Source organism: Mastacembelus armatus, chromosome 14 (genome assembly GCF_900324485.2).
Source record: "Mastacembelus armatus chromosome 14, fMasArm1.2, whole genome shotgun sequence".
Taxonomy (NCBI): Eukaryota; Metazoa; Chordata; class Actinopteri; order Synbranchiformes; family Mastacembelidae; genus Mastacembelus; species Mastacembelus armatus.
In genome coordinates this window covers 9536021-9560901 of record NC_046646.1, presented here as the reverse complement: position 1 = coordinate 9560901, position 24881 = coordinate 9536021, and the positions used below count along the sequence as shown (strand labels likewise).

Here is a 24881-nt window from a genome sequence, read left to right as displayed (position 1 = left end):
TCAATACAATTATTTTACTTGAATCTCAAATTATAAATATCAATCATGTTTGGCATGTCTCATGTCTCATGCAAGACATACCACAACAGGGCCAACAAGTAAAAGGTGTGGATTGAGAAATGCATTTATATATATATGTGTATATATATTTACATATATGCATGCTTACTATATTTTCAGTAGCTAGAACACGGGACTGCACAGGACTGTATGTATACACAAATATACAGTACACACACATATAATATGTAAAAATATTGCATAACATGATGCAGAAACATGACTGTTTGATAAAACTTCTCAGGTCATAATAGTACAGGAATATATCCCTCATGCTCTGGGTTGGCTCTGGACCTTTTGGCCCAGACGGTGCTCCATACTCCGGGTCTCAGGGCCTGGCCGTGACGTCACCGGGGGCGGGGCCGACATTCCAGCTGCCGTGTACTTTTGTCGGTACGTGGAGGAGGCAGGACTGCAAACTGGACGTTGTCTGGAATTTCAGGCGCACCGACAGTGAGTACCACTTTCCTGGCAACTTCTAGACATTTGCTTACAGCTAGGCTTTGTCTCAGCCGTGTTTACTAAAATAACACCCCAGTCTTAATCGCTCCTCTCTGGGAGAGCCGCTCTCCTCTGTTTGGAGGGGTGGATTTGCGGAGTACACAGGGATAGTTTCCTGTCTGCAAAACTTGCACGTCTGTCGCTAATGTTAGCCGGTTAGCTTTAGCTGCAGCTTCACTGTAGCTTTCTCATCCTCTAAATCCGCTAAATACGTCTCAAAATACTGAAACAAGATAGTTTTCAACCCCTTTAATTTCTAACGCGATAACTTGGAGAAGAAGCAACTAACGTTTCCACCCAGAGATATAACAAAGCTAACCCTTAAGGTAATTAGTTTCTCAGCATGTGTTTTGAAAATTATTAAGAAGCCCATGTGTTTTTTAGAGATGTGTAAATATTATTGCATGTTTGTGAAAATGACCAATACCACAGCAAGGATCCAGTCAGACACAACCAGGTTCGTTCATTTAGTACAACGCCTCTCGCCGGAGGGAGCCGCATAGGTGGAGCCTGCACTAATTTTTTAATAAATAGTCCTGGTACACATAAACCATTGAAGGTCTTGTGCAATGCCAGGTGTACTGTTTACTCTTCGGCTAACATATCACTTTTTTTTTTCTTCTTGTTGACACTTCATATATTGCCAAAACCATATTCTAGTAAATGTTTTACCCTCTGTTAAATAGATCTGCCCCTCCCTGTCTGTGCCACATTTGTTTTCTCCAAAAGATATTGTTCTTACATGTTTTTTAAGTGGGTGTTACAATATGCTGGTACGATGGTGAGTCTTTTGAAACTTCAGTGTAGCAGCCTAGTTATTTAGTGTTTTTTGCTTTTTTTTTTACTCATAAAACAGTGAACCAAAATTGTTTACTGTGCTAAATGATTTACCAGATTTTTCCTGTAGTCTCATCTGGGGCTTCAGCACATGTACATCTGGGATCCTAACTGAGGATCAGTGCCGAACAACAAGGCTGTCTCTTAGTGCCGGAAAGACCTGCATTTTAACTTGATATATGTAGTGACCTGAAACAAGAAACGTGTTGTGAAAGCAGTTGCTAACATGTGGTCCTATTCTATCAGCCACTACAGCAGATTAATATCTCTGTCCACATGTACCGACTATCTCTGGCTTACTTACAGTGTTACTTAATATTGTTAAAGTATTGAAAATAATGAATCTATGATTGTAGCGAGGACTCAGGAAACAAACTTTTGTTCATAGTATCAGCACTGGAAAAATGGCTGATTTCACTTCCTTTTTAGGAAAGAAAAAAAGGAGCATGATTGGTGTGGTCAAATTGCCCATGAATGTGCATATGGTATGCATATAGTTTCCTTTGCAGAAACACAACACCTAGTGAGGGTGTGTTACATACAGACATAATGTGTCTGATGTTGTGTTAACGAAAAACCAGACAGTCAAGAAGAAAAGGAGTGTGCTTTTATCTTGTTTCCTCCCTTGCACATGCTCGTACCTGTGTGAATGAACAGGTTATCCCACTGGCTTGTGCATCAGGATTTTAAACAGGTGCCTTCTGTTTGTATTCAAAGCAGTGATTTTATCAAGTTATATTATTAGCTGCACGTGTGTTTTTACTCTTTATCTTCATGGTTTAGTAACTTTAGATATGTTATCCCCCCTTTTTAAATCTAACCACAGTTAGGTTTTACATTTTTCTAAATTAGTTTTCTCATGCTTAGAAAATGTTTTTAGCCCTTTACTATTGGGTCAGGAGTCACCCTCTTTAACAGGATCTTTAACATGATTATCATGTGATAGCTACAAAAGCCTGTATGAGAACAGCCCAGTATTTCACAGTTACTGTGTCTTGCACTGTCTGATTATGCAGTATTTAAAGGATAATGCCCTCCAGTGCTTTTGTTGAGTAATGGAAAACCTTTAAAGGTGTGGTTAATTACCTGTAGCAGAAACAGCCAAACCCAACAGATTCAGCAACACCTTAGAAACCCGTCTAATGGCATTCTTGACTGATGGTTGACAGGGCTAGGTTGAACCTGCTGCTGTACTATTTACTACAACTCTGTCATTTTGTTTGGTCAATCTTGGGATTATTGAAAATATTGGCAGCTTAAGTTCAGTGACTGAATTGCATTTGAATATTTCCATGATGATTCACCATATGACCTGCCTTTGGAAGCTTTTTAATACCTCTAAACCCAGCATAGGTTGTTACGATTGGAGCTGTACATGATGTCAGAGTTGTGCAAGCTCCACATCCAGTGTTGTCGTCACCTCCTCCTTACCTGTCTGTAAGGCTGTGCTTACCCACACATCCTGAAAGGGAAATGAAGGGCTGGTGTTACAGACTTTATGAGTCAGTTTGCTTTGCATCTGCGGCCGATTGCGACTGAGTAAAAATGTCCATGTTCTTGAAGAGTAAGTTGGGTGTGTGCACATGGACTTGACCACACTTGGGAAGGGTGCCCAATCTATTTGTGTGCCTCACATTTCCCATGTAGCAGTGTGTATGAAACACTGGCAGGACGGGGTGTGTCAGCTCAACACATTTAATTCAGCCATCTGGGAACAGTCCTCGACTTCAAATTGACTGAGAGATCCATCAAAGGCAATTATACACAGCATCAGTGGGCTGTTTTTGTTAAAGCTGCTGCTTGGAAAGAAATAACTTTCTTTGCATGTGTAATAACTAAGTTGTAAACCAGGGCCAAGCGAGCTGAGAGAAGCTCCTTGAGCAAGTGGTGAAATGTTTTAGACTACATAGCAATTCTAGTCGCTCTTGTTTTGCTCCTGCTGGCTATCACATGACCTGGAAGACTGGAAACCTCCACAGATGTGTGTAGAGCACTGGAATTTGTTGTTTTCATTATATGTTAATGGAGCGCTATGGATCATTTCACCCCCTCTTTACTTCACTATCAAACATTTCAGTTTGGGAATCTTTTTTTTTTTTTTGTGTGTGTGTATTTTTTGTCTTTGTGTTTAGGAGTCACAAAAATGGCAGCATCATTCTGATATATTCAACTTCCAGCCAAGTCCTGGCACTTCGATTCTGTCAGGAAACATTAGCCTTTATTTAGGACATTGTTTTTGCATTTAGTAGAGCACAGGAGTTTTCTCTCCAAGCACGCAGGCCAGCTGTCAAAGACAGCAACTGTCTTTGGAGCCTGTCACTCCACACTTATTTTCTAGCATTACACAGGATTTATTGCCGTGGTTTGTGACGGTTATTACAAACGCTCTATTCTTCTCTTCCACCAGTGATACGTCTCACATTTGTCCACTGCCATCTGTGCCCTTGCTCCATGTTCTTAACCCCTCTTCTGTTTCCCCTCTGCCTCTGTCGAGGGTGTGACAGGCTGGCGAATGAGGTAATGTTTGTCGGGCCTTATTGTGGCCAGGCTTAGTTCAGTAGCCTTCTGTAGGAAAGTTAAATATAGCAACACTGACATCGTCATTTTCCTAATTGTTTAGTCAGGAGTTTGTGCTTGCCCTCATTTAGTGTTGTTCAGTGGAAGAAAAACACCCTCCCTCTCCTCCATGATTCATGGAGTGACATTTCTGGCATATCTCTAAGTGCTGAATGAAGTGACAAAACAAACCTTCCTATTGTTATTACTTGGTATCACTTTTCTACTATATTTGTCATTTCTTACCGTAAAAGTGATGAGAAGATACGTGATTTTTATCTGAATGACCGATAGCTGGCTTCGTAGGACAAATGGCTTTCAGCACTTTGTTTTGTTTGTAATAGTCAGAGTCACATCTCAGAGGTCGTACTACTGTTTTATTGACTGTCATGAATGCTATTAATAATTTCATTCATGGAAGAGGATGCACGGTTACTGGGCCTTTGTTCATTGTTTATCTGCCCCCAATGCTGCTGAGGTCAGAGAGAGACTAGATGGCTGAAATCACTCAATTCAAGCTTAGAAACCTCTTCATAATCAGGCGAAAAATTAAGTTGATGTTTAACTATTCCCTAATAAGGGTTTGTACTTGTACAGAGGAAACCAAAAATAGCTGTGCCCAGGATTTCTGAGTAACATACTGTGAAAATTTAGCTGTAGTGGAGAAATGGGAACAATTTTTCTGTCTGGAAAAATCTGTCAATTTACCGCAGCGTAAGCCTCTTCTTTGTTTGCTGAGCACTCGTGTTGGAGAGGAATGACATTATACCAGTTTAGCCTTAGAGAGCGAGGCAGCACACTGCTCACCTCTCTGTAAGTGAAGCTCAATCTGCCCAGGCCTCATGCATCTCTCCGCCCCTGCAGAACGGGAAGGAGGTATTCAAAGGAATTCCTTATTTTCAGGCATTTTCAGATGGTTACTTTGCCTCAGAGGAATTTGGGAACACAGTGTATCTAGTCAAGCAAAATAACTTGAGGAAATCTAGTCTTAATGGTTTTATGATGTGGGTCTTTACAGATTTAAATAAATCTCCCTAGAGGTTAAGGACCCTCACAGCTTGATGATAAACTGGTATGCAGATTTTTCAGAGCAGCAGCCTGAGCCAAATGTTACGCTGGATGCAGTCTCTGTTCCTTTTCTTAACAGCTTGCTCAGTTTGTGAGACAGATTAGCATTAACATTAACAGATTAAAACAAAAATAAAATGAAAACATTTGATTTGTAGAGATGATAAAAGTGTCAAAAAGCAAGAATCACATTGTTTTAGGGCATCTGAGGGACACGCAATTACAGAAAACATACACAAGGATTGTGTAACATTATAAAATCTCAGAGAAAATTGGCTCCATGGTAGTTTTAGGCTTTTTTTTTTACTGAATGGGTTCATTGCTATACAATGGAACTAACAGGAAATTACTTTGGTTATGGGGCAGAGACGTGCATGGAAAACGGAAAGAGCTAAAGAGGGAAACTAAAAAGAACAGTAGATAGGATCAGCTGCGGTGGGGATAACCAGGGATCAGTCAGCAGATGGGTACAAGAGGCACTACTTTTTAGAACTGACTGAAGATGGAGAGTGACTTCTGTTCAGTCTGCAGAGGAAATGTCACTTCTCCATTGGCAAGCAGACAGAAAACCTGCTCCAGGAGTTGAGTGATCCTAAGTAGCTGTGAGATGAGTTTTAGGGGGAGTGCAGATGCCTTCATGTATAAGGCGCCAGCAGCCTGGATACATTTCAGGAGGTTTACAGGCTCCTATCAAATTCTCCCTCGTCGCTTGAAGACCCTGCCTCTGACTCTATGCCCTTTTCCTCTCTGCAGTCCCACCTGACTGACCACCTTCGGTCAATCACAGAAAAATGTCTGGAAAAATATCAAAAGAGGACATGGAGGAGATGAGAGAGGTGTTTGGGAAAATTGGTGAGTAAAAGTGATATTACCATGTTACATGACATTATGTTTTAAGTTAATTGTTCAATAATTATATAAGCAAAATGCCTGCTGGTTACAGCTTGTTAAGATTGCAATTTGTATCTGACTTATGTTAAATAATATATACTTATTACTACATCAAATATAAGTGTTAGTGTCAGCTGTTATAAAAAGCAGTTAGTTTTCCTGTCTTTGTACCATTTCTCCTGGTGTCTGATGTTCTTTTCTATGTTTCTGTAGATTTGGACAATAACGGCTACATCTGTGATTATGAACTCAGTGAGCTCCTAAAAGAGGCTGGCCATCCAGTACCTGGATACATGGTTCGAGAGATCATCCAGAAACTTGATCGAAACATGGACAATAAAATCAGTTTTGAGGAGTTTTTGGCGGTGAGTCAAACTCACACCAGCTCAATCCGTCAAGCTTGACAGGGTTTTATCTTCTTTTCAGAGCTTTACCTACTTTTGTTGTTATTTTCTGCTTTGCCTAAAAGCAGCTCACCCTCATGTCTGGGACTGCAATGCAACCCAGCTCTAGCAGCTATTTACAGGACAATTAATGAACGTCCTCCACAGACCAAGGGAACATGAAGGTGAAGAGTGAGTTCCAGTATTTCGTTTCAGCAGTGATGTGGGAGTGGTCATTTAGAGAAAAGAAGTCATTCACAGGGGAGGCTTCTGGTACAGGAGCAGAGCGTGAGCCAAAATCTTAAGATCAAGTGGGTGTGCCAAAATATAGCTGTGTTTTGTCTTTCTGTAATAATTCAGTTGTTGTGCCTTAGTCTAAGTGGGTGTTTGGTTGAGTCATTGAGCTTAACTCTGACTATGGTCATGCAATGAAACAGTGACTTATAACCTTACAGTTTTACATACTTTTTATGGCTTCATGATGACAACTTTCACTTCATCTTGTTGTTTTATTGGTATAGACAAAGTTATATTTGATTTAATAATAAACTTCAATGTTACTGCACTTTTTTTTCTTCACATGGAAACATCAGGATAAATTTACTGGACATCTTTATCATTTGTGCAAGGTCATGGTTGTCTTGTTGTGGTTACCTGATTTAACTAGAGTGCATAAAAAATGCAAGCTGGCAACCTGTGACCTTGTGTGTGTTTGTGGCTAAGTGTGATGTGCTTTTTAAACAAGCCTCCCTTTGCCTGGCTGAATAGCTCATTGTGGTCCCACCACGCCTATAGAGCTGAGGTCACTGATGAAGTAGCGATAACTTTAGCTTCAGGAAGTATCACATTTTTTTTACTATAGAAAATGGATTGTTGAGGCAGCTTGTGTTATTCCGGTATGAGCTCACACCACAGAGCTCTCCATGGTTCCACTAGCTGTTGTTGAGAGTGATTTAATGTTTAGATATAATTATTTAATGTTGAGACATGGGGACAAGCCTGAAGGTAGTGTTAGTGTATGGAGGATATTAACAGCTGAAGCTCTGGATGTTTACTGTCATTAATGTTTAACGTTACCTCTAGTGAAATACTGGCACCCGCAGTGTAATACTTAAATTAGTGAATACCCAGTCTCACTTTATACCAATGCAGTCTATTTAAATGTGCAGAACAACAGCAGTTGCTTTTATAAACCCACTGACCTCTTCCTGGACTTTTTGCATTATTCAGCTCATATATGTTGTCTAAAAGCTCAGTTACTAGCCTAAACATTCACCATATTTTCACAGCCCTTTTAGCTGGCTGCTTGGCTTTTTGTTTTCATGCCATCGAGGTGAAATTCCCACAGAACTGCTGTGTCTGCTGAGTAACCTTGGCTGTCAAGGCTAACAAGAGCTTGATAAAAAAAAGATGCAAATAACAGTAAAAGGAGGACTAATGGTGAAGGACTAGACATATGATTGCAGATTAACCCTTTGTGTTGACTGTTTCTATTGGTTATTTTTTATTTATGATAAATATACATTGTAAGTTTACCTATGGTGGCATAAATTGATTCACCAGAATTATAGTATAGTATTACTAAATGTAGTTTGGTTGGTTTAGTTTTGAGGGTAATATTTATTTTATTTTATGTTTTTACAGAACTTCAGCTATATATACACAATGGCCATTTCATTAGCTGCACCTATATAGTCTTCTGCCATCCAATACATCTGTTCAACCCTATATTGTACTTTTATGACCTTCAGTTTTTTGTTCTTGGCCTGTTGTACTGAATTGTATTAGATTGCACAGGCTTATATCATTAAGGGATTCAGTTAGTGCTTTGCAATTAATTATTTTGTGGTAAATTCCTCATTAAAACAAATATGATGTTGGCATTACAAACATGCTAAAATCGAAATATTATTAGAAATATTATTAGAAAACTGCTTTGATGATCAGAAGAAAATTTTGGTAATTATTATTGACATAGGCAATGTGGATCAGTTCATTAAAAACACTCCTTTCAGTTTTAATGTTTTAAACATTTATCCACAAATCAGAATGACCAAAAACCGTTTTTGGTTTGTTTATTTTTATTTAATTTTTATTAAAATTTTAGGAGTAGGTGTAATTGGTCTCTGAATATTGTTTATTCAATTTTTAGATCATCCAGGAGCTGAGGGGCAGTGCAATAGCAAAAACCTTCCGTAAGGTCCTTAACAGAAAAGAAGGCATCCTGGCTATTGGAGGGACGTCTGAGCTGTCGAGCGAAGGCACTCAACATTCGTTCTCTGGCAAGTCACATAGATTCCTGACATCATGAACATCCTTACTTTCCTGTCTTCAGCTGCTGCTAAGGTCATAAACCATCGACTGTGCGTCATTTACCACAGAATAACATTGAGCTACTTAAATGTGTGATGCTGTCACATTATATTGTTGGTGCACTGCTTTTAACAGCTGCTTGTGTATGTACACACTTACAGAGGAGGAGCGATATGCCTTTGTGAACTGGATCAACATTGCTCTTAAGGATGACCCTGACTGCCAACACGTCCTGCCCATGGATCCCAACACAGACTCTCTCTTCACATCTGTCGGCGATGGTATAGTACTCTGGTGAGAGATCCCATTATCGCTTCAAGTTAGCAAGCCAGCTCTCCCCTCCTACCACTAGCTCCCTTTGTGAAATAAATGTCACCTACATATTTCTGAATTTAATTGTCTGAAAAACAGACAAAAGGAAGTCAACCATAACAACAGTGAGCTCACACAACAGGCGATAATGATACTCATACCCAGAGATGGGGACTCGAGTCGGCTGTCGAGCCCTCAAAAGACTTGAGACTAGACTAGGACTTGCTGTTTGAGACTCCTGAACAATGTTTATATATTTATTTTAGTGCATTAATGTCATTTCTGACAAGCAGTGTGTTTACTATGTTCTTCTTCTAGTAAATTAGTGGCAGAATAGAGGCAGCAAAATGTATTGGTAATGAGCACAACCCATTCGTGACGCACCGTGTAAACTGAAGTCAATTGAATTTGTGCTATGAACATGGCCAGTGTCCCAGCAAGTGTGGTCCAGTTTGTTATCAAATTTGGTTATTATGAGTTCTTACAAAGCCTAAACAAATGAGCAGCAGCATACAAGGTGAGCAGTATAAAAATAAAACGCACTGGATTGACCACATCTAATTTTATCAGGTACCTCAAAACACACCTGGACATATCAGTCAGTCGACATTCAGTTTAGCTCAACATCGGCTATCTAATGTTAGCTTGTACACTACTACCTGCTACTACCATTGTTCATTGCAACCAAGGGACTTGAGACTTGACTTGCAGTTCTGACCAAAGACTTAATGAGACTTGACTGGGACTTCTATAAAATGAATTGTAAACATCTCTGCTAATATCATATCACAAAACTGATTGCAGAGATGCAAAGAGACCACATCATCTGTGACTGACCATATTCCAATCAGATAAACATGACAAATAGAAACATTGTTCACTAAGTTAATGTAACAGAGATGAGAGACAGAGACTTGTCCCCATTTAGTTAGTTTGTGGATATTGCATTGAATTTCAAATGAAGCTTTATGTTTGGTTTTATACCTTTTCTCAGCAAAATGGTCAACCTGTCAGTGCCAGACACTATTGATGAGAGAACCATAAATAAGAAGAAGCTGACACCTTTTACAATACAGGTCAGTGAAAAATAATTTATGGTGGACCTCTTTTTTTTTATTTTTAGACTCTTGTGTATGTTTACACAGATTTTCCAACAGCTGATGTGTTGTACCTTACAGGAGAATCTGAACCTGGCCCTGAATTCAGCTTCTGCCATTGGCTGCCATGTGGTAAATATTGGTGCTCTAGACCTGAAAGAGGGGAAGCCCCATCTGGTGCTGGGGCTCCTGTGGCAGATCATTAAGATCGGTCTGTTTGCTGACATCGAGCTCAGCAGAAATGAAGGTATGAGGTGTGCTTGGTTGTCCTTTACATAACATGTACTTGACTGTGTGTTCCAGTCACTAGCATTTCCTGATCTGTTGTCATGAAGCTTATCTCATCATTAACACCCCTCACCAGCTCTGGCAGCATTGCTGAGAGACGGGGAAACCCTGGAGGACCTGATGAAGCTGTCTCCAGAAGAGCTGCTGTTACGCTGGGCAAACTTTCACCTGGAAAATGCTGGTTGGAAAAAGATCAACAACTTCAGCTCTGACATCAAGGTGGGAATGTATTTCAATTATTTAAAACGCTTGATTCACAAAGACTGTATAGATTTGTATTTTTTTTAAGCAAATGGCACAATTTCCATGCACGTCTAGACTATAGTAACAGGAGCCACTGACACAGGAATGTTTTGGCACACCTGGCCAAGTGGTGCATGCTTGGGTTTGCACAAAAAATACTCCAGTGCTCCAAAAATAAGACTGAGTAGGTAGTAACTGTTGCTCTTGCAAAATGTCAAATGTATGTGTAGTGTTTTTAAACATACTGTGTACAGACTGGATAGAATGGGACAAGGTGTTTTTATCTTGCTGGCAAAATGCCAAAAAACAAAAGTTTATATAAAACAAATGGCGATTACTATTGTCAGATGTACAATATTTGTTAGTAGGAACATTTCATTTCATTAATAAAACAGTATCTACACCTCCTACATTTCTCTGGTTATTAAAGCAGTGTTTTTTTTCTGATGCTTTTTTCATGAATCTGAATTTTTTAAAAATGTGTCTGTAGTTTCAATGTATGTGGAAGTTAATGGAAATACAGTATTACACATTTATTGAAACATGTTTGAGGCAATTTGACTTGTCCACATTATTTAATAATGATAGACAAAATACAAAACATGGTGTCCACACTGAAATCTGAACTGAACACTTTATGCTTCAAAAGCTAACACTTTGTTACACAGTGGATGTTGCAGTTTATTTATTTATTTATTTTTATTATTTTCCAGGACTCAAGGGCCTATTTCCACCTTTTAAATCAAATCTCACCAAAAGGCACAGAGGAAGACCATCCACGCATAGACATCAACATGGCAGGTTTCAGTGTAAGCACTTTAATCGGCCCTCACAATTGAGTAACTTCAGCACATGGTAACACCTGTACAGTGTCTCTGACTGCAGCCTGTGCTCTGTGGGTTGTTCAGGAGAAAGACGACTTGAAGAGGGCAGAAGCCATGCTGCAGCAGGCCGACAGGCTCGGGTGTCGACAGTTTGTCACCCCAGCTGACGTTGTCAGTGGAAACCCCAAACTCAACCTTGCCTTTGTGGCCAATCTGTTCAACAAATATCCAGCACTGACCAAACCTGAGAATGAGGACATTAACTGGGGACTGTTGGAAGGTATACCGTGTTTAGACCGGAGCATTAATCTATGTTTTCAAAAGTCTCCCAGTTTCTTTTCTGCTGCCATCACTGAGGTCCACGGGAGAGTTGGCTGTGAGCAAATAGTCTAAATGCACAAATACCAACACGAGAGATGCTTAAAAAGGTTGCTCTTTTGCTTGTAAGTAATGTCGGTAAGCAGTAGTCTAAATGTTCCTGAAGACTGGAGGTCAAGTATTTCTCTGTTACATCAGATATTTATCAATTTATTACCTCAGCCAAATTAAAGTTAAAAGCTGATGAATTTAGCAGTTATTTATTTAGAGTTCAACATCCAGCATCTCTCATCTCAGATATTCTGTTTCATCAGGACTGTGTGGGTGTAGGTTAATCACATTTGCTGTCTGGCAACATAGACAACCAACCTCACAACTGTCATCACTTTTTAATTCAAATGCTCCGATTGGTGTATTTAATTATGTGACATCACCATTTCCAACCAAGCATCACCCACTTCAAACCAGAGAGTATGTGGCGCACACAGAAATATTAAACAGAAATCTCACATGTTAAATAACCCGACTGTATAAACTGTGGGCTAAATGTTTTTGTATTAATGTAGGATCCCATCCCAGCTGATGCTGACAGAGCAGGTTTTCAGAGCCTTTAACTCCACACAGAGCTGCAGCCTGAAAAGAGCCAGCTCTGGATAGTCAGCTGACAGAAGAACAGTCATGTAGGCTTGTTTTAGGATATAGAAACTACTTCTATAGTAGTTATACGAGACATTCCTAAATTTTACTTCTACTGGATGCTTTAGTTAGAGCAGTTCAGTTCTGCATGTTATCAAGAACTCCAGTGTGGTTTTCAATCAGATTAGAAGTTCACTAAATCCCATAATCCTTTGCTGTCTAGGTGAGACACGAGAAGAGAGGACATTCCGAAACTGGATGAACTCTTTGGGAGTGAATCCACATGTCAATCATCTGTATGCGTACGTACCTCACGTCACTTCTGTGTATACGCCAGTATTATGAAGAAACTTGACAACTGTTGGAATCTTACATGAGTTTAATGTTAATGCAGAGACCTACAGGACGCCCTGGTCATCCTTCAGCTCTATGAGAAGATTAAAATACCTGTTGACTGGAATAACAAGGTCAACAAGCCTCCTTACCCCAAGCTGGGAACCAACATGAAAAAGGTAAACCAGATCCTTTTTAATCATTCCTGGCCAAAAAAATACCCTAAAACTTTTGCTGTCTTTTGCCAACTGTTCAATTTTGTGGCCACAGTTGGAGAATTGTAACTATGCAGTGGAACTGGGAAAAACAGCCAAGTTCTCCCTCGTTGGCATCGGTGGGCAGGACCTGAACGATGGCAACGCTACCCTGACTCTGGCACTGGTGTGGCAGCTGATGAGAAGGTGAAACACAACTACAGCAGCATCTCTTCAGAAAGGAATTAAATAGAAGTACATCTCCAAAATGTAAAAACTTATGTGGTGGATTTTTACAGCTGCCACCTTTTATCTTAGAACTAAAAACAAATAAGACTTAGATATTTTGATATATAAAAATATATTAAGAAATAAAAATTACACGAGGGTTGTTATCAAACAATAACTAGCACCGCCTGTAAACAAAATAAAGCACTTGATATATAATATATCAGGGTAGAAGTCAGTATGCCGTCCTGTGGTATTTAGAAACGCTCCTTTTACCATCGGTCCTCATTGTCAGATTCAGTGTGATAACTCTGTGTGCGTTTCCGTAAACTTAGTCACAATGTCATGGGATGTGTTTCGGTGTATTTAGTAGTTCCTCATACTTTATATACTTATGGGGAACTACTGTTTGTCAGTTTCCAATGTCTGAGTGATCCAAAAAAACAAACAAAAAGTACTGCAGTCCAGTCTGACGTGACTGTGTGTTTAGTATTTAGTGTTTTAACATAAAGAGGAGTCCAGAATGAAAATGTGGTTTTCCACTTCTTCAGATATACGTTGAATGTACTGCAGGAACTGGGAGATGGACAGAAAGTAAACGACGAAATCATTGTGAACTGGGTAAACAAAACTTTGGCAGAGGCTGGAAAATCACCTAAGATTTCAAGTTTTAAGGTAACGCTGTTTTTCCTCTATTTGTTTAAAAAGACTTGTACGTGTAAATGAAACTGTTTTAATATGGAACTTGAAATGAAAGATGTGTTACTAACTGAGCTCAAAGAGATCTGTATTTTTAGCCTTTTCTGAACTTCCAACCACATCTCACTGTCTTCATGAGCAAATGGAGCTGGCTGAGTCACAACAGGACGAGTTTACAAATCAATCTTGTGACAACATGTGGTCATATGAACGGTGACATGGATGTGTCATTTCTGAGGTGTGATTGAAAGCTCAGAAAAGCCAATAAGTGAACCTTGTGTGTAGATTACTAGTAGTATGTATAACAAAATAATTCAGAATGGACCTCAAAACAAAAAACTGATGATTTTGCAGTCAGAAAAACTTTTTTTAGGCTGTGTCACAAAGCTGTTACTTGGCTGAGTCCTCATGAGTTTAATTACTACTAAGTTTAATAACTGTTAGCCAGACCAAAGGGACTGTGTGTGTGTGTGTGTGTGTGTGTGTGTGTGTGTGTGTGTGTGTGTGTGTGTGTGTGTGTGTGTGTGTGTGTGTGTGTGTGTGTGTGTGTGTGTGTGTGTGTGTGTGTGTGTGTGTGTGTGTGTGTGTGTGTGTGTGTGTGTGTGTGTGTGTGTGTGTGTGTGCGCGCGCGCGCGCGTTAAACCTGTGAACTGTGTGTGCTGTGGTGATCAGGACAAGGAGATCAGCAGCAGTTTGGCAGTACTGGAACTGATAGACGCCATCCAGCCTGGCAGCATCAACTATGAGCTGATAAAAACCGGCTGCCTGTCTGAAGAAGACAAGCTGGAGAATGCCAAGTAAGGTCTCCCATCACAACACTGAAAGTGCCCAATGAGGAGAAACATCTATTTGCCGGTATTTTTGGTTAATTTTGTCTGAAACGAAGTGATACAAGTAAACATCTCTGTGCTTCCTAGATATGCCATCTCTATGGCGAGGAAGATTGGCACACGTGTCTACGCTCTCCCGGAAGACCTTGTGGAGGTCAAGCCCAAAATGGTGATGACAGTCTTTGCCTGCTTGATGGGTCGGGGGATGAAGCGGGTCTAAGAGACTGGCTGGGATCTTTGTGACACTTAAACTCATACCCACAAGCCTTTATTGTTTTCAAAGAGCTCCCCCAACTGAAGGAATGAAGAAGGTTTTTTGTTTGTTTTCTTTAATTTAATGGCAATAATGGAATCAGAATCATACATTTGCATGTATCCCGACAGCGGCATTTACTGAAGAATAATGTGCTGTCCTTTTATTTAAAGTGAGTCCACAATACTAAAATTCCTAAAGAGATGGGTGTGTTACAGAGGACAACTTGTTACATTCAATATGCAGAACTCTTATTAATGTATACGAATGCTGTTTTTATAGCGAATGTGCATATTTTCACCTACAGGGTTGTTTACATATTTTTACTCAGACTGAGAAGTAAATTATATCTTTGCCTAAACAGTACACATTCCTCAATACCAAACTCATAAAAAATGTTAGACAAGCAAAAAAAAAAAAAGTTAGAGTTGGGATGTTTAGCACGCATTAAACCCCCAAACTTTCACTCTAACTTAACAAACTACAAGCATGTCTTAATAACTGGCTCCAATAACGTCTACATATCTGCATACAGAAGCCATAAGGTCAAATTATACTAATGACCAACCTGATGTGCTATCTGTATTCTTCTATGTGTGAGATGAATGCTGTTTCGGGGGCGTCTGGAATCTGGTTTGTTTTTTTGTTTGTTTTGTTTTGTTTTAGTCTTTTTTTTTTTGTTGTTTTTGGTTTTTTTGTTGTGTTACGTTGGATGAGGAGCAGGCTGACTGGATTCTCCTGGCTCCTGCTGTGCCTTCTTGTCTCAGAGACAATGTATACTCATGCTTTGAGGCTTTCCCCTGTTTTGTTGTTTTGTATTAAACATTTCCAGCTATAAACAATAATTTCATTCCAGGTAGCTTCATGATATTCAATGACAATGGCCAAATTGCATTTGGTGTCATGTTCATGTCTACTATTAAGTGCTTCACATGTAACAATAAATATGTCTTTGAGAGCTGCTTGTGTTTTTATCTCTAAAGAAATGGAGCTAATCAAAAAGTAAATAAAATGCTGCTTTTGTCCTGACTAAGCAGTAATTAATTATTAGGTAAATATTTGACAATGTTTGAAGTTTTATTCTGTGTCTTATATTTGTGGATAAATAATTAATCATACATTTCTTTGGTGAGGTGTCCTTTTATGTTCCAACTATTATAGCAATAGCAGCAATAGTAAAACGAAAATGGCATAATGTAAAGTACAGTAATACCTCCTGGAGAATTCAGGTGCATCATCAAGGAAGATGTCTTAATTCAAAACTGAAATGAAAACCAACAAAAAGAGTCTTTATTCTCCATCAGGAGCCGTGAAAGTTTGGAACAACCTGCAGGAGGAAAACTGCAGGCACTAACATTTGAAACTCCACTTTAATGAGCTGAGCTTTACCTTGTTTTCTTTTTACTGCTGCCTGCTTCTCTTTAGCTCAGTCTCTGTTACTGTCCTCGAGCTTTTACGGTCTTCCCTCTTTTCTATCGTAAAACAGTCTGTTTAGATTGCACTTCATAAATGTTTTATGTATACATAAATGTGTGTGTGTGTGTGTGTGTGTGTGTGGGTGGGGAAACAAGCAACATGTTGCTGCTTTTTGGAGCATGACCATTAAGTCCTCCCAAGAGGAACTGCATTAAGACTGAGCTCAACACTGTACTGTACTTTTCAGAAACACTTAAATGGATTTAAAAATAGATTACAAAGTGATTTTAAAAAAAACTATATATTGTGAAGTAATAAGCTGGGGTGTGTAACGGAGCAGAAGGGAATATCCATGACAACTGGAGTTTCAAGGTTGTTTTATATTTGTGTTAACGTATCTTATCTAGGCTTTGTATATTGTTGGCTTGTCACAGTTGTTAACAGCCGTCAAGCATTACAACAGAGGATACCGGAGGCAGATGGTAGTTTACTGTTCACTGGCCTGAATCTCAGTCAGATGTAAAGTCCTCTGGGCTCCACTCCCTAAAGTGTTTCTCAGCTAAGTTTTCCAGGGATCTGATTAAAGCGGAGACCGGCAGGCTCTGTCAGAGAGCTGGAGGATCAGGAGGTTGTCTCCTGTGGCATCTGGATTTTCAAGCTTCGTTTGCACCAGAGAGTAGAACAGAGATTGTCTGCTTGGTGTTGAAAAGAGAGCATGAGAGCATTAGTTACAACCATCAGTGTCAATAACTGGTGAGAAATCCAAGGTTATTCATAAAATAAGTAAATCAACAATAAAAGCTGAAACAGAGCAGAACTGAACAACAACCTGTTCAAGTTTCACATCCCAAACTGGAAATCATCTTAACAACCCTAAAAAGAATGAATAATTTCAGTCCTCCTATTTCAGACCAGGACAAGAGAATAAATTAAGAAAATATGATGAAAATCTGTTCAATGTTACATAAAGTATTTCTAATATTTCTTCTTTCTATGAAAACATTCACTTAACCTTGAACCATCTGTGTAGTTTGTAGTTTATTACAACTCATTCATTAGGGCAGTGGGCTAATATTAAAATACAGGATTTCTAGAGATGCAATAAAAAAGTTGAATAACCATACGAGTGAGATAATCTAGTGAGTGACCTGCTTGCTTTCTGTTGTTTCTCATTATTCTCCAGTGTAGGAGACATGCAAGGGGAAACTGCCAAGTGCTTTCCCCAGACGACTGCTCAGTCTGAAGTTGTGCTCGGCCCATCAGAGGCTCAGGTGGACCACGTGGTCAGGCACCAGAGGGAAAGAGGGGAACACACCACAAGAGGAGACTTGCAGAAGCTGCTGCAAGAATGAGACCTGTGACGGTTGTTTAGCATTGTTGTATGCAGTTAGATTTTCCTCTCGTAACATCCACTGTGGGCACTGAGGATGGGTCGGATGGGAAACGAGCTGCTCAGGGTGTGTGTGTGTATGAAGTCACCATGAGGGTTTTATTGGAGTAACTGAAGGAAGCCTAAGGTAGGAATAATAATAATAATGATAATATATCTCAAATGATCTACTGTTCTTTGTTTTTTGTGTTAATTTTAATTTTAATAGTCCACATTTGCCTCTTTAGTTAGGTTCAATGAAAACTACCATCTTGTTGTGCAGCTCTCATTTTAATTTAACATTAATTAAAACAGTTTTATCTGATATTGACAGCATTGTGTGCTGCTGGTGAAACACACACAAAGTGTGTTCCATAATGTGTTTAATAAGTCCAATTGTAAAGAATAAATAAATACTAAAAAAGGTCTGTATTTTCTGGAAATAACTATATAATTCAGTATTAATTTTAGAGAACATACGAATTTCACTGAAAGGAAAATTCAAATAAATGTTCGTTTTTCATTCATTTGATCAATTTTATTCTTTACATATGTTAAATAGTTTGCTTGTCTCCAAACAAATGTTTGAGTTACATTAGCGATTACTTTTTAATGTCAAATTACTTTTATATTTATTATAATTAGAACCAATTATTTAAATATACCAATATAAATTATAGTGTTTTCTAGGAAACTTCCTTTTGGGAAACTCAGAAAATGAAGTGTTACCAAAATAAAGGTCCAACTGTGTTTTCAGCCCACATTAACACCAATCAACTGTATAAATAATAGTTTGTCTCTTTGCATTCAAACTGATTTAAGGATGCGTTACCAGTCTTTACAGCTTCCACTTGCTTAAGCCAGCAGCTATAGGGTATTATGTCACACACACAGACACCCAGGTTTCCTAAGTGATGCCACTCCTGAGGGAGAGCAGCTGATTGGCTCGATGAGCCGCAGAGCCTCATGCCTACTGTGTGTGTTTTTATTAATGATCCACCAATTAGTCACACAGTGGTAACAGTCGTCTAAACACCTCATCATGTCTGTGCTGCAGGGAGTGGATGTGTGAGAAGTCAAATATTATTCATGTGGCTCACGATCACAAATCACAGAAAGAGACTTTCACTGTCCTCAGAGTTTGAGAGTAGCAGGTGCATAGAGTTTCTCCTGTCGCTGCTACAGTCACCACAGCAACCACCTGCTGTGTGATGGACCAGGGAAGAGACTAAGGCAGACACTCCCAGTTGTCCCCCTGTCCCCAGACTACACTCTGTCACACGCACCATAAACACTGAGGCTTCCTGTAAACTGTAAACGCTTTTCCTCTCCCGGCAGTGTGCCACTGCAGAAAACATGTTTGACACTCGCGGTCGTGTAGATTAGACGCCTGCAACCGTGGCTTTGATATGGGTGTTTGTCCACACTGTCAGATCTGAAGATGACGGGCCAGGTGGCGGAGAGAGATCGGTCGCCCCACAATCTGTCAGCGAAGACCACTTTGGAGGAGGAGATCGAGAGGGCGGAGAGTATTCTTAGCAGGTGATGACCTGTGACATGTTATACTGTGTCAGATATGTGCTTGAGAGAAGCAGAGCAAGTGGTAAACAAGAAAGTGAAAGCTCACATGCGTTGTCTGGTGTGTTTTCACTCTTTCCGTCCAGGGTGCCATCTGTCTGCGATGACACGTCCTCAGAGCTACAAAGAGTCGCTGCTCTTGAACCCCATGGAGGCAATTCCAGAAATTCTTTTCAGAGGAGCGGAGCTATCTCAAGGTAAACTGTGACAGTCCAGCTGTGGCACATCAGACTCCATCACAAAGCTTTTCAGAAACTGACTGAGATGGTGGAGCATGATTGTGGTGCTCTTCTTACACAGAAAAAAAAAAACAGTGCTGTTTGTGGTAAAAGTTGTCTGGCTTATAAAAAAAAAAGTCCATGACTGGAGCATAAAGTCAGAGAAAGCATTTCCATCTTGTTCTCTCATGTTGAAAACATCTTTTTAGTTGCTGCTTTGACAGATTCTTGACAAAACTAAAAGATCAGAGAAAAGCAGGTTTCTAGACAGAATTTATATTTACTTTGAGGCTCATTTGATGATGAAACTATTTGATATCTTGATTTGTATTTGATATCTTGGTGGAAAATATAAGCCTGTAGTTGAGGTAAGTGGTGTTGGTTTTCATGAACTTGACTGTGTTTGATCAAAAATAACATTTACCCTGAAGTTTTCTTTAGTTCACACTTGAAGCAGGCACTGCCAGAGTTTTGACTCAAAGTCTGGTTTTCATGAGTCAGACTGGTGAACCTGGTGGTGAGACTGAGGGAATGGGCCCACAAGAGTCTGGTGGAGGAGGAGGAGCGGCCTGACTCCTTCCTGGCGCGCTTCCGTGGCCCTGAGGTGAGAAAGGCCCCCAGCCGCAGCAGCAACACGCAGCCGGATGGCAGTGGCAACAAGTCAAAAGGGATCTTTAGGTATGCCACCCAGAACCACTGTGAACACGGGATGGTCACGCACAAAGACTTTTTAGGGCTCACTGGGCACCTCTCCACCACGTGTAGAGCAACTTCAGGCAAATCAGAGGGGCCCCTCAGGGCAAACTGTAGTCTATTTGTTCATAGACAGGCAAGATTAGAAAGAGTTAAGATAATACAGTACAACACCACAAAGCCTTATACCTGACCACAGCGATGAGCCCACACAGATAAAATTCTTTAAATACAGTATGAACTGCAGAGCTAAGGTATTGCATAGCTTTATATGTTGCAGCTGTTTTTATTTTCCACACATTGTTACAATAATCCCTCATAGATCCACAAGACTTGACCTTTGTGTCAAAGTGTCTTATTTGGAATCTCGTGCTTTCAGGAAAAACTGGCTCTTGTTTGTGGTGTCCCCATCTGATGACGGGTACTACCGCTGGTTGTTTGTTATCGCCACAGCAGTGCTGTACAACTGGTTCCTCGTGGTGGCAAGGTAATAAACACTTCAGCCATCAGGGTCATGCAGCCCCCCAGAGATGGGTGAGGGCTGCAGTGAGGAAACGTACTGTGCACGTCTGGAGGGCAGCAGTAAATCAGTTTTCTGTTTTTTCTATCCACAGGGCATGCTTTGACTCCTTACAGGTGGACAGTTACATCTGCTGGCTGGTGTTGGACTACGTCGCTGACATTGTGTACTTGATGGACAGTTATGTCCGACTTCGCACAGGTATTTTTAAAATTGTGTCACAGCTTTCTGGCCCACGACCAAAAGACTTTTAAGCTATTACAACAGAACAGAGGCCGATCAAATGCTCTGATGTGATTGTAGTTAATTACATAACAATAAATGTGTGAACTAAATATGAGTTAATATTCCTGATATGATGAGCTTTCCAATGTTAGTTAGTTATGTATGATACAGTTAGCAGTAATTCAAGCATCAGGTCACCAGAGGTCATGTGATCTGAGCTGATGCCTTATTATAAAGATCCCTGTGTGCAGGGACCGGACTCTCTCCTGAATGTGCGCTCTGTTCATTGTGTCTCAGGGTTTTTGGAGCAAGGCTTGCTGGTGAAGGACCACGCCAAGCTAAGAGACAGCTACATCCACACTCTGCAGTTCAAGCTGGACGTGGTGTCCATCCTGCCCACGGACCTGGTGTACATCTACACCGGCATCCACACACCGCAGGTCAGGTTCAACCGGCTGCTGCGCTTCCCGAGGATGTTTGAGTTCTTCGACCGCACAGAGACGCGCACCAACTACCCCAACATCTTCCGCATCTGCAACCTGGTGCTGTACATCCTGGTCATCATTCACTGGAACGGCTGCATTTACTACGCTATATCCAAGTCTCTGGGATTAGGGTCGGACTCCTGGGTGTTCCCAAACACCTCCGATCCTCAATACTCCTCCCTGACCTGGAGTTACGTCTACTGCCTGTACTGGTCCACTCTGACTCTCACCACCATCGGAGAGATGCCCGCACCTGTGCGGGATGAAGAGTACGTATTCGTGGTCTTCGACTTTCTGGTTGGGGTGCTGATCTTCGCCACAATTGTAGGAAACGTCGGCTCCATGATCGCCAACATGAACGCGACCCGAGCTGAGTTTCAAGCTCGGATCGACGCCATCAAACACTACATGCAGTTCCGCAAAGTCAGCAGAGAACTGGAGACGCGGGTCATCAAGTGGTTCGACTACCTGTGGACCAACAAGAAGGCCGTGGACGAGCAGGAGGTGCTGAAGAACCTGCCAAACAAACTGCGAGCTGAGATCGCGATCAACGTCCACCTGGAGACGCTGAAGAAAGTGCGCATTTTTCAGGACTGCGAGGCAGGACTGCTGGTGGAGCTGGTGCTCAAACTGCGCCCGCAGGTCTACAGCCCGGGCGACTACATCTGCAGAAAGGGGGACATAGGTAAGGAGATGTATATCATCAAAGAGGGGAAGCTGGCGGTGGTGGCGGATGATGGGGTCACGCAGTACGCGCTCCTCACCGCTGGAAGCTGCTTCGGCGAAATCAGCATTTTGAACATAAAAGGCAGTAAAATGGGGAATCGGCGGACAGCAAACATTCGCAGCTTGGGTTACTCGGATCTCTTCTGCCTGTCTAAGGACGACCTGATGGAGGCGGTGACCGAGTACCCGGACGCTAAGACCGTGCTAGAGGAGAGGGGCAGGGAGATCCTGAAGAAGGAGGGTCTGCTGGATGAGAACGCGGACAGCGGCGGGCTGCAGAAAGAGGACGCAGAGGAAAAGGTGGAGAGGCTGGAGTCCTCTCTGGACACTCTCCAGACTCGCTTTTCCCGTCTACTCAGCGAATACACGCACACTCAGCAGCTGCTGAAGCAGCGCGTCACTCTGCTGGAGCGGCAGCTCCATCACACGGACCAAGACTTGGATGCAGACGCAGAGACTATCAGTGAAACAGACCCCGGTGCTTATACAGATGGCTCTGCGCGTCACAGTAACGTGCAGAAAGGAGACAAGAGGAGCCCCACGTCAAAACATTAACTCCTCCTGCAAGGAGAGTTTAGATCTCCGGAAATATTTTTGATTCAGACTCGTCAAGAGGATAGAAAATCACGTGACACTGTTTTGGTCCATTGTGACAGTGTTTTATCAGTTTATCAAGTGTGTGCATGTCAATAAACATGAAAAAGATGACTCTGCTTTCATGAGTTAAATGTGTTTAAATGTTGGTTTTAAAGTTACTTTGCAGATTAGGTGAAATCAAATAGAAAATTATATAGAAATCCAGTTTTAGGGCAGGATTTCAGATTAAAAGTGCAGAAAATTGCTGGTTGCTATAGTTTTTCAGTGGGAACAAGTTGTTTTGGCTTGCATCAGCAGTGGGATTCAGTTCTCTTGACATATATTGTGCTCTGGCCCTGTACACCCGGTCTCTTGCTGCTCCTCCTGAGAAAACAGTCCAAGGAGAGATGATTTGCTGCGTTCACATACACAAACACAGTTATTTTCCAGGTTAGAACTGAATCAGACCTGATATGACCATCGTGATCCACATTTTTCATCTTTTCTAGGGTTTGTGGGACATTTAACAAAAGGTTTTTCTCATTAAGAGACCCACAATTTTTCAGTTGTGCTGCAAGCAGGTGTCGATTTGGTGAGGATTTTATTTGTTATGAAATTTACTCTGCCAGACTTATATTAAAACGAGTAAGCCACTTTTGTTTGCATGCTGTTTCTCCAATTTTTGTTAGGCACACTCACTCTGTGAACTGGGGGATTTTCCAGTAATTCAGCTTCTGCATTCCAGGATACAACTCAACCACATGAGCAGTGTTGATAAGAGCAGCTAGAACAATGCCCCTGCAGCAGCACCGGCTACTATAAAGAGATGGGAGGTAATGAGGCAGAAGGTATGCGGCCCCTGCAGTCCCTGAAGGACTGGGTGGGATCAAGTACCATGCACGGAGCTCCAGTTACCTACTACAGGAAGCTGGTACAGTTCTTCGTAGACTTTAACCTGTTTTATCACATGCACGTGAATATCTCAACCTTACCTGAATATAACCTTGATATGAAACACAATATGAGATAAGACACTCTCGGAAACATGAAGGATTTTGCATATAAGATGTTCATATATAAAAATGACATGACATATAGCAGAGGTTATAAGAAATGTCATGCTTCAATGGTTAGTTTTCAACAAATAGTGAAGTACATCAATGAAATGAATTTGAAACATCTTTTGTAATCTAGACTTCGAAATATCTTTCACTACAAACAAATTTGTCCTGGTTTAAACCAAGATGTCCAGGTATGTTTTGATACACTAACATACTAAAAAAATGTAAAATCTGGCCTTGGAAATAGCAGCTTGACCAAAAAAAAAAAAAAAACAATTCAAGGTCCAACTGACTTGTTTTCCATCTAGTTCTCAATAACTCACACTGAGTGGTCTCGTGTTAGACAGCTCCCCCGCCAGGTGGTATAGAGAGACAGGCTCAGTCACTCCACTCTTGAATGGCTTCGCTGATTCCCTTCTCCATTTCAAATCTGTTGGCAGCACAGTAAATTCTTAATGTGTTTCATGTCTGACCCTGAACAAACCAAACCCTCACAGTCCTGATGAATAATTCCTACAGCTGTTTTTTAAAACTTTGTTACTTATGTAGTCATGAATATTTAACATTATAGAGAAATATATATTTTTTTGAAAGCAAGTTTGTAATGTTAAATTGGATAGTAAGATCAAATTCAACTTCTCTCTTTGTTGCACTGCTTAAGGTTTAATTTGCAAAAAAGAGCTGATTTTGCTGTGGCTGTGAAGTGCTGCTCCATCTGCTCATACTGCTGTCAACTCTGCAACTCACTTAACAGGTGTTCAGCCATATCCCATACCTCATCCCCCCTCAAACACACACGCAGAGCTCCAACCCCCCACCCCATAAAACGTTTGCCACCATTTGTCATGTGTGTACGACAGCTGGTGTACAGTGTCAAAGAGAGCCTTATGTGTAAGGTCATGGCTGTAAATAAAAGAAATGACATGAACCATCTCTGTGCAGGTTGAGTTTTACAGGGAGTAAATCTGCAATAATATATATCTGCTCATAACATATTAAACATGGACATGAGATATGTTGTAAATATTTTGAACCTGTGGGGGAAAAAAAAAAAACTTCAGGTATACTTTAAATATTTTTAACTATATTGTTTTCACTTTGTAACAGCGTACAGACCATATTAAAAAAATCCAACAGTATGTGCTGCTTT

At 40.7% G+C, this 24881-nt stretch overlaps 2 protein-coding genes across 3 annotated transcripts; both read left to right on the top strand.

The window, feature by feature from the left end:
• Window positions 1–374: 374 nt before the first annotated feature.
• On the top strand, window positions 375–15825 carry LOC113143231 (plastin-3). 2 transcript variants are annotated; one of them, XM_026328738.1, is made up of 16 exons: window positions 375–513; window positions 5776–5874; window positions 6127–6278; window positions 8449–8578; window positions 8771–8903; window positions 9916–9997; window positions 10100–10265; window positions 10383–10525; window positions 11263–11358; window positions 11458–11653; window positions 12551–12629; window positions 12722–12839; window positions 12931–13061; window positions 13634–13757; window positions 14454–14578; window positions 14699–15825. In XM_026328738.1, exons 2-16 carry the CDS (start codon window positions 5814–5816, stop codon window positions 14829–14831), a joined length of 1869 nt encoding a protein of 622 aa, XP_026184523.1. In that variant the 5' UTR covers window positions 375–513; window positions 5776–5813; the 3' UTR covers window positions 14832–15825. The 2 variants fall into 2 exon arrangements, with proteins under 2 accessions (XP_026184523.1, XP_026184524.1); XM_026328739.2 differs by lacking the exon at window positions 375–513 and adding an exon at window positions 676–887.
• A 3265-nt stretch (window positions 15826–19090) lies between these two features.
• cnga2b (cyclic nucleotide gated channel subunit alpha 2b) lies at window positions 19091–22717 on the top strand. Its single transcript, XM_026328616.1, has 6 exons — window positions 19091–19191; window positions 19314–19424; window positions 19947–20123; window positions 20518–20625; window positions 20753–20859; window positions 21181–22717. The coding sequence occupies exons 1-6, from the start codon at window positions 19091–19093 to the stop codon at window positions 22647–22649; spliced, it is 2073 nt and encodes a 690-aa protein (XP_026184401.1). The 3' UTR covers window positions 22650–22717.
• Window positions 22718–24881: the final 2164 nt, after the last annotated feature.